The sequence below is a fragment of the Xenopus tropicalis genome, chromosome 6 (assembly GCF_000004195.4).
Source record: "Xenopus tropicalis strain Nigerian chromosome 6, UCB_Xtro_10.0, whole genome shotgun sequence".
Classification (NCBI taxonomy): Eukaryota; Metazoa; Chordata; class Amphibia; order Anura; family Pipidae; genus Xenopus; species Xenopus tropicalis.
The window spans coordinates 122,705,244-122,717,901 of record NC_030682.2 but is presented as its reverse complement, the minus strand read 5'-3'; the positions used below and the strand labels follow the sequence as shown (position 1 = coordinate 122,717,901).

General features: G+C 38.0%; 1 protein-coding gene across 2 annotated transcripts in view; it reads right to left on the bottom strand.

Annotated features, from left to right (window-relative positions):
- LOC100495973 (polyamine-modulated factor 1-binding protein 1) overlaps nucleotides 1–12,658 on the bottom strand; it is a 263,073-nt gene that overhangs the window by 158,262 nt on the left and 92,153 nt on the right. For both annotated transcript variants that reach the window (XM_018095150.2, XM_018095149.2), the window contains exon 9: nucleotides 1,962–2,045. In XM_018095150.2, coding sequence (XP_017950639.2) covers nucleotides 1,962–2,045 — 84 coding nt within the window. The remainder of the gene's footprint in view (nucleotides 1–1,961; nucleotides 2,046–12,658) is intronic.

Sequence of the window (12,658 nt, the reverse complement as noted above, 5' to 3'; positions counted from 1 at the left end):
TTCCACTTATTGTCTCCCCCCCCCCCCATAAACTGCCTCCAGTGTGACTTTTAAAGCATTTACTGTCAATCAGCAATAGAAGATAGACACCATTATCTGGGGCTGCTGTGACTTAGTATTATTGTCAGAAAGTAAAAAGGCAAGAATTCAGCTTTGCAAGGTGAGACTAGGTAAGATGGGAAATTCCTTAGTGTGCTGTTCATTCGTTATAGATAATATTAACATTAATAAAATAACCCAATAGGATTGTTTTGCCCCCAATATGGATTCATGCAGCTTTGTTACTCTCAAGTACAAGGTATTGTTTTATTATTATTACAATGAAAAACAAACCATCTTTAAAATTATATTTATTTGCGTGCGGTTCCCCTTGCAGTTAACCTTTATTAATAGAAATGTTGCCACTGGTCTTTATTTTTTCATTTTTTAAATACATTTTTAGTTATTTGCCTTCCCTTTCTGAACAGTTCGCTACATCTCTAATAACAGGTTTCAAACGGGTCTTGGGGGTTATCTAGTGCAATATATTAATTAATATATTAATAACTGGGCAGCAAATTGGAAAATGAGGCTCAATGTGGACAAGTGCAAAGTTATGCACTTTGGCAGAAATAATATAAACGCAAGCTATCTACTAAATGGTAGTTTGTTGAGGGATCCTTAATTGAGAAGGATCTAGGGGTTTTTGTTGATAACAAGTTGTGTAATTCCAGACAATGTCATTCTGTGGCTACTAAAGCAAATAAAGTGCTGTCTTGTATAAAAAAAGAGCACTGACGGAAGGGATGAAAACATAATTTTGCCCCTTTATAGGTCCCTGGTAAGGCCTCACCTTGAGTATGCAGTGCAGTTTTGGGCTCCAGTCCTTAAGAAGGATATTAATGAGCTGGAGAGAGTGCAGAGGCTGTCGAGGTTGGGGTTGTTTTCTCTGGAAAAGAGGCGCTTGCGAGGGGACATGATTACTCTGTACAAGTACATTAGAGGGGATTATAGGCAGATAGGGGATTTTCCTTTTTCCCATAAAAATGATCAGCGCACCAGAGGCCCCACCTTTAGATTAGAGGAACGGAGCTTCCATTTGAAGGGGGTTTTCACGGAGAGGGCAGTGAGGTTGGGGAATGCCCTTCCTAGTGATGTTTTGATGGCAGATTCTGTTAATGCCTATAAGAGGGGCCTGGATGAGTTCTTGAAAAAGCATAGTATCCAAGGCTATTGTGATACTAATATCTACAGTTAGTATGAATGTTAGTATATAATTCCAAACCCAGTGGCCACATAATAATTCCAAGGCTCTTTTTTGGTCTCTTACACATGGGTGTATGTACCTGTGCACAGGAGTTAATTGTCTAAAGTTTCCTGTAAAAAATATTCCTCATGAGGACATAGGCTAAAAAGTCTATTTGTAAAAGCCCTTATGAAAGAGGGGTGCAACATGCAGACAACCCCCTCGTAAGGTGCAAGGTTCTCAATTTCTTGCTTCATGGCTTGAACCGCACTGCTTACATGCTTGTTTAGGAAATATACAGATAAATAGATAGATAATAATGTTAGCTATTAACATACTTTTTCCTTTCCTACTATTCTTTGCCCTTATTCCCCCCTCTTCTACATTAAAATGTGTCTGCACACTATGAAATCTGCAAACTCAACATGAAACTCTTGGCAATACATGCTGCTAAATGACTGTAGGCCTTTGTGTTTTGAAAGGGTTTCTGTTTGGTCATAAACATTCTAACATTAAGATGCATGCTTGTTTTCAAACAAAGAGAAGAAAAAGAGAACCATATTTTAAAATATATATTTGGCAAAACACCATGGAAACAATACAAAAGGTAACGCAAACCATAAACAATCACAACAGGATACCTAATTTTAGATGTATATTTTAGGTGCTTTTACTGCCAAAGGATAAGGGGAAAAATGCAAAGGTTAATACAAACCAGGCAATTAAAATTGATTACCTCATCATAACATGCAGAGTACTGGTTTTGAGCTTTTAATAGCTCCTTCTGTAGAGCCTCGCGTTTCATTTCTTTGTCATGGATCTAAAGAAAACAATTTCAGAAAATGTTTGAATAGAAACAACAGGAGTTGTGCTGATGAAAGCATTTCACATTTCAGCTGATAACAAGAGGAATACAGGTATTAGAGCAAAACAAACATATTTGAGGTGCAGTTTTACATATTATAGCAGGGTTTCTGAACTAGGTTAAGTGGACTACAAGTCCCAGCGTTCTTCAGTACTGTGTCAAGCATTAAAACATGGTGCATCCAGAAAATCCTGGAAAAACCCACACAGGTATGGGACCAATTATCCAGAGTGCTCAGGACCTGGAGTTTTCTGGACAAGGGTTATTTTTTGTAAGTTGGATATCCATACCTTAAATCTTCTAAAAAACATTTAAACCCAAACTTTTTTACCCAAGAGCCAACTTTAAATGTAAAAAGAGTTGGGGAGGAACACAAGCATGAAAAGTGTACCTAGGGTACCAAATAAGGGCTGTGATTGGCTATTTGGTAGCCCCTATGTGGACTGGCAGCCTACAGGAGGCTATTTTTGGCAGGGCACCTGGTTTTATGCAACCAAAACTTGCCTCCAAACTAATAATTCAAAAATAAGCACCTTCCTTGGGGCCACTGGGAGCAACATCCAAGGGGTTGAATGCACAATGGGGAGAATGAGCCATTCAGAAAATTTCAACATAACAACACCTTGTGCAGTATAAAAAGCTTCAATTTTACCATTTTATAAACACAGAAAAATGTATCTCTCCAATTCAGAATATTGAATGTCTCATGGAAAGTGAAAGGTCATTTGTAACTGTCCAAAGGATTGATGGAGTTAAGATACCTCCTTGACCTTCACCCTGCGCTCATAAAGAACAGTTTCAGATGACAGAGCATCGGGTGCGCTTTTTCCACCCAGAAAATATGTTTTCTTATATTTCCCATTGCATTGCTGCTTTGTTATCCAATATCTCTTATAATTGTGTGTCAACATTTAATTACTGGGCACCTTCCATGATTAAAAATCTAACTGGCCGCTAATACTGCTAAGCAACACCATGCTGTTTACACTAATTCATGCAATTCTGTCTGCTTTCTGCCATCGGTTTCCATCACATTCTGTGACATAATTGCTTCAGATGCCTCAACAAATAGTGTCAAGGTCATTGCAGACAGAAAAAAAAAAAATATTCCAAGTACTGGCAGGTTGTAAGAAAGAGAATATATAAACCAGTGTTTAAACAGAAATACAAATTGTAGAAAGAAAAGACCAACATAAACAGCAATTTCCACATTTATCAGTTACTGCCTTGGCAAAAACAGGCAAATATTTTCATTTGTAAAAACTGAATGCAGAAAGCCTTTGTGCTATTCCATTAGCATTCAGCACCAATGTTGTGGCAACATGATTTCCTATGCATTAATGCCAGCTTCTGCAAGGCACAGAGTACAAAGTGCAATGATACAGGTGCTTGGGTACTTTATCCTCAACACTTGCCTTTGAGCACCCAGTTGGGTGATGGCACAAGTGGGGGCTGCAACAAAGCACCTGAAAATACCATTCTGAGGCATTATGGCAAGAGTACGGGATGCAAATGGTTTATCCATGGGGATTCACATTCACTGCCATGGAAAGATATTTTTGTGCCTTTGTCACCCGCAGAGAGCACAATTTCCCATGGTCGACAAAGTGTCCCATTGTGCCATCACCCTTTAGGTGAGGGCTCCTGCAGACTAATTCTTTTGCAATGACTGACAAGAAAAAAGAGGGCATATAAAAAATATTAGTGTTACCCCCAATATTGCCAAGCACAACATGTGCATACTACTAACAACAGAAAGCTGATTGAGAGCATTTTTACTAATGGTCATTATAGAATGACTGATTTGGCGAGAACATTTTGTTATAAATCAATTACCCTGGTAAAGCCTCCTGTTCAATTAAAAAGGCATTTAAAAAATTACTGTTGTTCATTGAAATACAATGAATCTTGATGGATTTGGCAATAATTATTGAATAAATCTGCCCTATAATTTGTACCTAGTGCCAGGTGAAAGTTGTATGGTGCTTGAAAAGACACTGGGATTCTGGTACAAATTATGCATTGTGGGTAAAAATCATAGAATATTTAATAGATGTGTACATTTAACATTTATCTGACTGTCATTAAATGGGGCCCCCATGGTCATAAGTGTTATACACAAAAAAAATACACCCAGGGGTTCACTTAACAGCATGTACACAGTATTGCAGCTCAAAATTGCTGCCCTTCCATGCATTACTTGCACTCAATGCACCCATGGGATTGTTGTTGTGCAAACAGTACTCTGTACCTTGCACCTACCCTGTGATTTACAAAAGCATTTTTAAAATTCCTTTGAAAACCCTTATTATCTTTGGCCAAAATGATAACAGGTTTGAGAAAATTTGATTCTATTTCCAGGTTCTAAAAGTGATCCTCTATAGCAGGGGTCCCCAACCTTTTTTTACCAGTGAGCCACATTTAATGTAAAATGACTTGGGGAGCAACACAAGCATAAAACATGTTCCTGGGGCAGCCAAATAAGGACTTTTATTAGCTATTTGGTAGCCCCTATATAGATTGGAAGCTACAGGAGATTCTATTTGGCTATACATATGGGTTTTATCCAACCAAAACCTGCCTCCAAGCCAAGAATTCAAAAATAAGCACTTGCTTTGAGGCCACTGAGAGCAACATCCAATGGGTTGGGGAGCAACATGTTGCTCACGAGCCACTGGTTGGGGACCACTGATCTATAGGAAAGTTTTACTCAAGAGAATATGGGGATCATTTCTAAAGTTTGCGCAAAATTTAGTTGCATAAGGTCCCATACGGTTACATTTTACACTTCTGTGCCTATCTTTCCTTTTTTTTGGGGGGGGGGGGGAATTTGCTGTGAAATGTGTAAAAATTTGCAAATGGCTTCCAAATGATGTTGATGCATGAGCATGGCTACTGTATGTGTTTGTTGAGCGCAAATATAGGCTTTGCAAATATAAATTCAGAATTTACAAAATCCGGTTAGCGAATATTTTTTTGGTGGTGTAACGCTGACACAGAGTGTGTGTGCATGATTTCCCACATGCAATTTAGATCTAAGGCTAATGCCACACTGAGGAGTATATTTATCATGCTGTGTAAAAAGTGGAGTAAAACATCACCGGTGATGTTGTATATAACAGCCAATCAGATGCTTTTTTTTGCTCTGGGTAAGATCACCAGTAATGCTTTACTCCACTTTTTACACAGCATGATAAATATAGTTTTGAATGTATTCTTGGCAAGCCGAAAAACACTTGCCAAGAATATGCTCCTATGCTTGAAAATCCTCTTACCTGTGCCTGTACCTGAAAGCATTGAATATGCTCGGGTTCAGGCACATATAGCCAATATACGCTAAAAAACACCAGCAGATATCGGCTACATGTGCCTACATGTCAAGAATACACTCGTTGTGGCATTAGCCTAAAGGACTCAAATTGGCGGCTTAAATCTGCCCGTGTATGGCCACCTTAACAGATAACCTGATCCCTTATGCACCGAAACAGGTTTTACATTTGGACAATGAAGTGGCCAATCTGTGGAAAACTGCATGTGTGGCCAGCTTTAAATAACCTCTATAAGATACATTTCTGTAAGTGCATATTCTGAGAAAAAGAATATAGTGTGTAATCTTGGGCACTTCTAAATTGGCTTCTGCTTTGAGAAAGGCTGGGGTTTAATATTATATGATACTGGGTAATTTAGATATGTTGTTTGTGTCTCCAGCATGAAAATGATATTGTAGCTTCAGATAGACAGTGTCATACAGCAATACAAAAGATCTGGCCATAAACGTATTGGCATTATAAAAGAAACAGAACTATTAGGTGTCTCCCCTACTTAACATTTTATGCCTAGTGACCACTGTCCGCTATTAGGACAGTGGCTTGTTTGATAAATGACTGGGGTTATTATTTCAGAAATCTTCTCTAGAAAATGACGTGGTGCCCTAGGGACCCTATTGCATAAAACCATTACTGAGGGTTAAAAAATCTATCCAAATGACTAGATTTACTGCAGCTTTACTGCACAGTGATTAAGTTCATTAGTCTATAAAGTAGTCATCGCCTTGTTAGAAAAGCTTAACCCTTTTTTCAAGAAAAGTGAATGGCTGGCAGGCTTCTAGAAGGCAATGCGCCTACAGCCAAACAGGAGGGGAAAGATCGGTCACTGCACTTATTTACCTTAGTGCCTGCTATATTTTAGCAGCTGAACACACATAAATTCAATATCTCAATATCTTTACAATGCCACAATATTTGCATCTTAAAATTTAAGAACAAAGGGAAAGCTCCACAGTGGAATTTCCATCAAACTGGCAGCAGCACAAGCTATAAAGCAACGAGAACATCAGTGGTAATTAACAGTGACAGAAAAGGAAACACAGAAAAAGTAAACAGTGGTTAAAATGTGTTTTTTGTACAATACATTAAAGTTGCTAAGTGCCGAGGGTACTTTTTTTTCAAGGCTCCACTTAAGTCGAAATGATGTATTTTCAAGAAAATTCTCCTAAAAGCGTTTAGCATCAGGAAACCATTAGATGGCAGTTTTCAGTAGTTTGAATCCCACAATTTGATTTTTAAACGATGAAACGTTCAATAAATGGAACGACTTTGCGCAAACATATACGTGGAATAAATTATTTCAAATGAAAGCATGGAAGTTATTTGTTCAGCTGCTCCAGTGGTTGGAAGGTTAAGAACAAAAGCTATTATTGTTCAGTGTATTTTTTCACAGGAAATAGACAGTGGCAAAGATACAGGAGTTCAACACATGAGATCAGAGACACAGTTTTCATAGTAAACTCAAAACAGATGTTGGAAAGACGTGTGATCTTTACAGAAACTATTAGTTATGTTTTCTTTTGAAAGCATAGCACGTTAACAGAAAGGTGTACCTGTTTAACCACTTCGCCGCCACCGGCTGTGGCACAAAGCCACGTCTTTGGCTACCGGAGGGTTAAACAATCCTGCCCAGAACACGTCTATCTTATGCTAAAAAAACGAAAGGCAAATATATTTGCTCAACACACCCTGCTTACTCAACGTGTAAAGTATAGGCATTTATGAAACCCTATCATTTAATTACAGCTTTCGGATTTCTTTAGACACATTTTCCATTATACATACTAATTTCCTAAAACCACCAGCCCAGTAATTATACCCAGTCCTTCCAAAATTAAGTTTTGAAACTATTTTGCAGACGTATAAATAATTATACCTAAACCAGTCTCTAAATGTTCCTTTTAGTTAAATGGCTTTATTGTAGCGGAGGTGGGTTCCAAAGCTTACAAAGCTTCTACTGAAACTCAAAACATCATTTTCAAAGTACATTATAGGAAATAACTAGTTAAGGGTTAGTGATATTGGCTAAATGCTAATATACTCCATTACAAAAAAAAACAACATATATTGAATTACAGGGAGTACTGAAGAATAAAAGTGATTTACAAAAAAAATGGAGGTTTACCAATTATTACAAAAGGTTATTTCCGTGAAATATTTAATGCTTAGGGCAATCTTGCAATAATAATATATTGTTTTCATTAATGTGCTCATACAAAGAAAATTAGAGTCAATAGTAGGAAAGTAAATTAGACTGTAAGCCCAACTGGGGAAGGGACAGATGTGAATAATGATAAAAACTCAAGACAGGTTAATAGTCATATACTATTCATCTATAGACCAGAAACACATTATACAGAAAGCTCAAAAATACAGCAATCTTGTATCTTCCAGAGACCTATTTACATAAAGAAGTGACTGATAAGCATTTTTTCTGCAATAATAATACATTGTACTGGATGCTAACTAAGCTAGCTTAGATCTACTTTGACAGCAAAACAATTCTATTACCTTTCTGTCGTGTTTAAATGTTATTATTAGCCATAACGCATGGTGCATTATGTTATAAAAATAGAAAAATTGGTCCCACACATTTCAGGTACCACAGTAATGGCTGATTTAGCATTGCTGGGTAAGTTTTCCCTGGCCATAACAAATCAGATAAAACTTTTATCATTTATTTATTAATGATTTAATACTACTATTTCCAACACAGGACAGATTTGTTCCAGGGTGGTAAATAACAATCCAAATAATTTCTCCCTGTGTACTCCAGCACCTGGGAGCAAGGATATGGACTGGGGACAGTTGAATGTATCCGGATGAAGTGATGCAGGTACTGGCTTAAATAAATGTGACAAGAACATGGGTGAGTTTTAGGGGGTGATTTAACAACAAAAGTTCGATTTTTTTTTCGAGTCAAGTTTTTTTTTTGCTCTTAAAAAACTCGAATTCAAGGTATGAACATCTGGTATTTATTAAGTGCAAAAAACCTGATAACTGGAATGTAAAAATTTGCCACGTAAAAGCTTGCGAGTTTCTATAGAAGTCAATGGGAGTTGTCATAGGCAAAGTCGGACCATATTCTCAAACTCAAATTTTTCAAGCTTTCCAAGCTCATAAACTCGAAAAAAATTCAAGATATTCCAGTTTTTTATTCAAACGAGTTTTCCTTTTTAATAAACAAGCGACTATTTGAAATGGAAGTTTATTCGATTTTGAAAAACAAACTCAAATTCACAAACACGAAAAATTGATAAATAAGCCCACTAAAGTATTACGTTCTATACTCACATTTTGATAAATCTACCCCTCAGCATATGATAAACCAGCCCTCTGGTCCTTTCAACTTACTGCAGACTTTTGACAATTCGGTTTATGCCAAGTTGGAATTTACTGCTGGTGTAACACTGGCACAGCCATCCACCCCATGTTCCTGCTGCACTGACGGACACAGAACCAACCTGTCATTGCACATGATGCAGACTTCAGCCTGGAAATGTATAGGTGCAGATTCTGTTTCAGGCAGAAAATCCACCCCTTTTGAGGACTGACAGGCATGATATTCTCCTAACAGAGGATTGGTTTATTCTTTGCTAAACTATTTCCAGCCAGTGAAGAATATACCTTGTGTGACATTAGCCTTAAAGGAGAAGGAAAGGCTAATAAAAAGTTAATCTCAAGCTGCAGGCATACCTTCAGTTCTCTCAATAGTGCCCTTAAGTCTCCCCATATTTCACCTGTTCAAATGATCAGAAGCCAAACAGGAAGAAAAAACACTGAGCTGTGTAAAGAAAGTTCCCATAATGCCTCACTCCTGCACAGACACCCAGACCAAGTGAACATGCTCAGTAAGTAAGACTATGGGGCACATTTACTTACCCACGAACGTTCCGACGGCGTCCGAATGCGTTTTTTCGTAGTGACCGGTATTTTGCGATTTTTTGGAAAATTGTCGCGACTTTTTCGTAGCCATTACGAATGTTTCGCAAAATGACGCAACTTTTTTGTAGCCATTACGAATTGCGCGAAAAGTTGCGACTTTTTCGCAGCTTTCGCGCCGAGTACGAAAGATTCGGATTCATTCAAGCTTCAGTATGGTGACTTTTCTTGGGCCAGGTTGGAGCTGCAGAGTGCCATTGAGCCCTATGGGAGACTTTCCTTGGGCCAGGTTGGAGCTGCAGAGTGCCATTGAGCCCTATGGGAGACTTTCCTTGGGCCGGGTTGGAGCTGCAGGGTGCCATTGAGTCCTATGGGAGGCTTCCAAAATCATGCTAAGTCTGAAAGTTTCGCCTGCCGCTTACGAGCGCTCAATACGAAAAAGTCGCGACAAGATACGAGCGAATCGTAATGGCTACGAAAAATTTGCAACTTTTCGCGCAAGTCGTAATGGTTACGAAAAAGTCGCAACAATTTCCAAAAAGTCATAAAGGCGACGAAAAAAATCGTAAAAAATACGAAAAAGTCGCAAAATGTTCGTTTTCCAATCGGAATTTTTCCAATTCGGATTCGAATTCGTGCCTTAGTAAATCAGCCCCCTTGAGTCAGCTTCCTGCTGATTGGCTCAGATCCACATTCCTAAGGGGGGGAGTGAGTTCTTAGCATTCTTGAGGGAGGGGGGAGAAGGAGAGAGCAGGGAGCAGAAAGCTGCATGTCTCTGGCACAGGAATTACAGACACAAGAAATCTTTTTTCAGAGAAGTCAGTGCAGCATTTCTGTGAGTGCTTATGGCTGTATGTACCTTTCTGATAAAGCTTATTTAGTTTTTACCTTCCTTTCTCCTTTAAAGGGGAAAAATAATATTCTTATGGCAGGTACAACATATCAGACCAGCTGGGGTCTTTTGGGGGTTTGAGACAAATTGGGGCAAAAATAAGAATAAAGAGCATCTACACACCTATTAAGAGAGAGAGAAATGGGAAAATGTTGGAGAACTTTGGGGGTTTATTGACTGATCACTGTGAAGAGAACTGCTAATTGATTAGGGATGATATGAGTTCTTTTCCTATGGGGAGGGTTGGAGCAACCTAACATCTTGTGCATTATAATGTATTAAATATAAATATATATCAGAATGCATATGTGCAGTTTTTTCCAAGTGTCCTACAGATCCAGCTCTTCATCAAAGCCCTTAAACACAAGAGCACATCACTGTCCAACATCTGGCACACATATGGCAGAATTCTATGACATTTTTCCTACTGAAATTAAGTGAACATTACAAGAATGAAATAAGATGTTATGTTCTACAAAAGTGAATTCAGGGAAAAGAGTTACAGTATAGTTGGTTTACAGGAAGAAATGTATTTCCTGGAAGTCATGTGACACTTTCTACTGCTTCCTGTAAAACAAAACATTGGTTCCAACATGGTTTATAGCTTTAATATTTCAGTCTTTAAAATAGGATATGATGCACAAGAGACTCTCAGACTGTGCAGTTTTGCTGAAATATCTGTTTAAAAATATTACATTATCCTTATATACTCTCTCCTCTGTATATCTAATGCTCACTATAATTAATACATTTGTGTATTTAATCGCAATAAACCTAGACTCAATTCTTTGAACACATCAGAAAAAATACAGTTTTACTCTTAAGAAAAATATAAGGGATCTTTTATACAAAAGATAGGACATAACTGACACAGCTGGACAAACAGAAACGGCTACGAATAGGAAATAACTAGTTCAAGGTAAGCTAACAAGCAAGATCCCTATGGAACTGAAAAGTAATAGAACCAGCTATGTTCGGGTTTTAGAAAATATTATGAACAGTTGTATAACTCCAAATCTGAAGGGAATATTTGGAAACCGCAGAAAGGTAGAGAATATCAGAAACACGAGTTATAGGCAGAAACAACAATAGAAAAGCATTTTATTTTGGGTAAAAATTGATCTAAAATTACCTCATTTGCTGCAGTTCTGCAATGAGCCACAATATACTATTCCCGCAATTGTGCCCACTCTTCACCAAAAATGGTTTACAGCCTAGGCAAGAGCTTCTACTGCTTACCCCTAGTTTAAACCCTCACTGCTTCCTTAGTACCAGCTCCCAGCAATGCTTGGGTCTACTGCCATTTTATTTATATATATATATATATATATATATAGTCTTGCAAAGAATCGGCACTCACCAGTATCGGGCACAGGCTGGGTGCTGACAAAAATAATGCATCAAACTCAACAGTAGAAAGCACTCACAGCTACAGCATCAATCAAGTCAGTGATTTATTTCAGCATACCGTCTACGCGTTTCGATCACCACAGGATCGTCATCAGGATGATAGACAGGAAGTGAAGTGTCACTTCACTTCCTGTCTATCATCCTGATGACGATCCTGTGGTGATCGAAACGCGTAGATGGTATGCTGAAATAAATCACTGACTTGATTGATGCTGTAGCTGTGAGTGCTTTCTACTGTTGAGTTTTATATATATATATTGGGTCTATGGAATAATAATGTAATAATGCTGCAGCTTACAATTTTACCAGAACTTGATCTTTGCACTTCTACTTTAGTGTCAGTAATGATCTGTGCTATCAGAGGGAGTTACAAATGTTCATGAAGCTGTGAATGCAAAATTCTCAATTGTTATGTCTCTGTGCATTGTTGCACTTGCTGGAATCACAAGCCATGCTTGGACACAACCACCCAGCTTTATATTAAAGGAACAAAATGAAACTGTGTTCAACATAAGGTCAATAAATAAGACTTGTGCTGAAAATCCTACATACCTATCATTTCAAGTTTTGAAAGCACAGAGACTCCAAGCAGAGCCTCCCACAGGCCATCCATTTCATTGAGTGGGAAGCCCCTGGCTGCAGCAATTGTGGTGATTTTGAGCCCCCCAAAAATAAAACAAAAACACTTCCTAGTTAAATGAATGGGTCACTTTTGATTAATATACCACATAAAGCACCACAAAAAAAGCAAACTACATATGCAATGAACACATGTTTATATTGCTCTATCAATATAGAGTAACAGTTCTGAGTGTCTTGAAATGTCCACTAGTGATGAGCGAATTTTTTCAACAGGCATGGATTTGCAGCGAATTTCCAAATTTTTTGCGAAACTTCCGCGGGAAAAATTAATCGTGCATCAAAAAAAAAACTTGTGGTCGTGTCAAAATAGACAAAAAAGACGCGGGCAACAAAAGAATTAAGCAACTAACGTGTTTTGTGGATTTTTCACCGGTTCACAAATTTTCCTGTTGTTTCGTGAATTTTTCTGTGAAGCG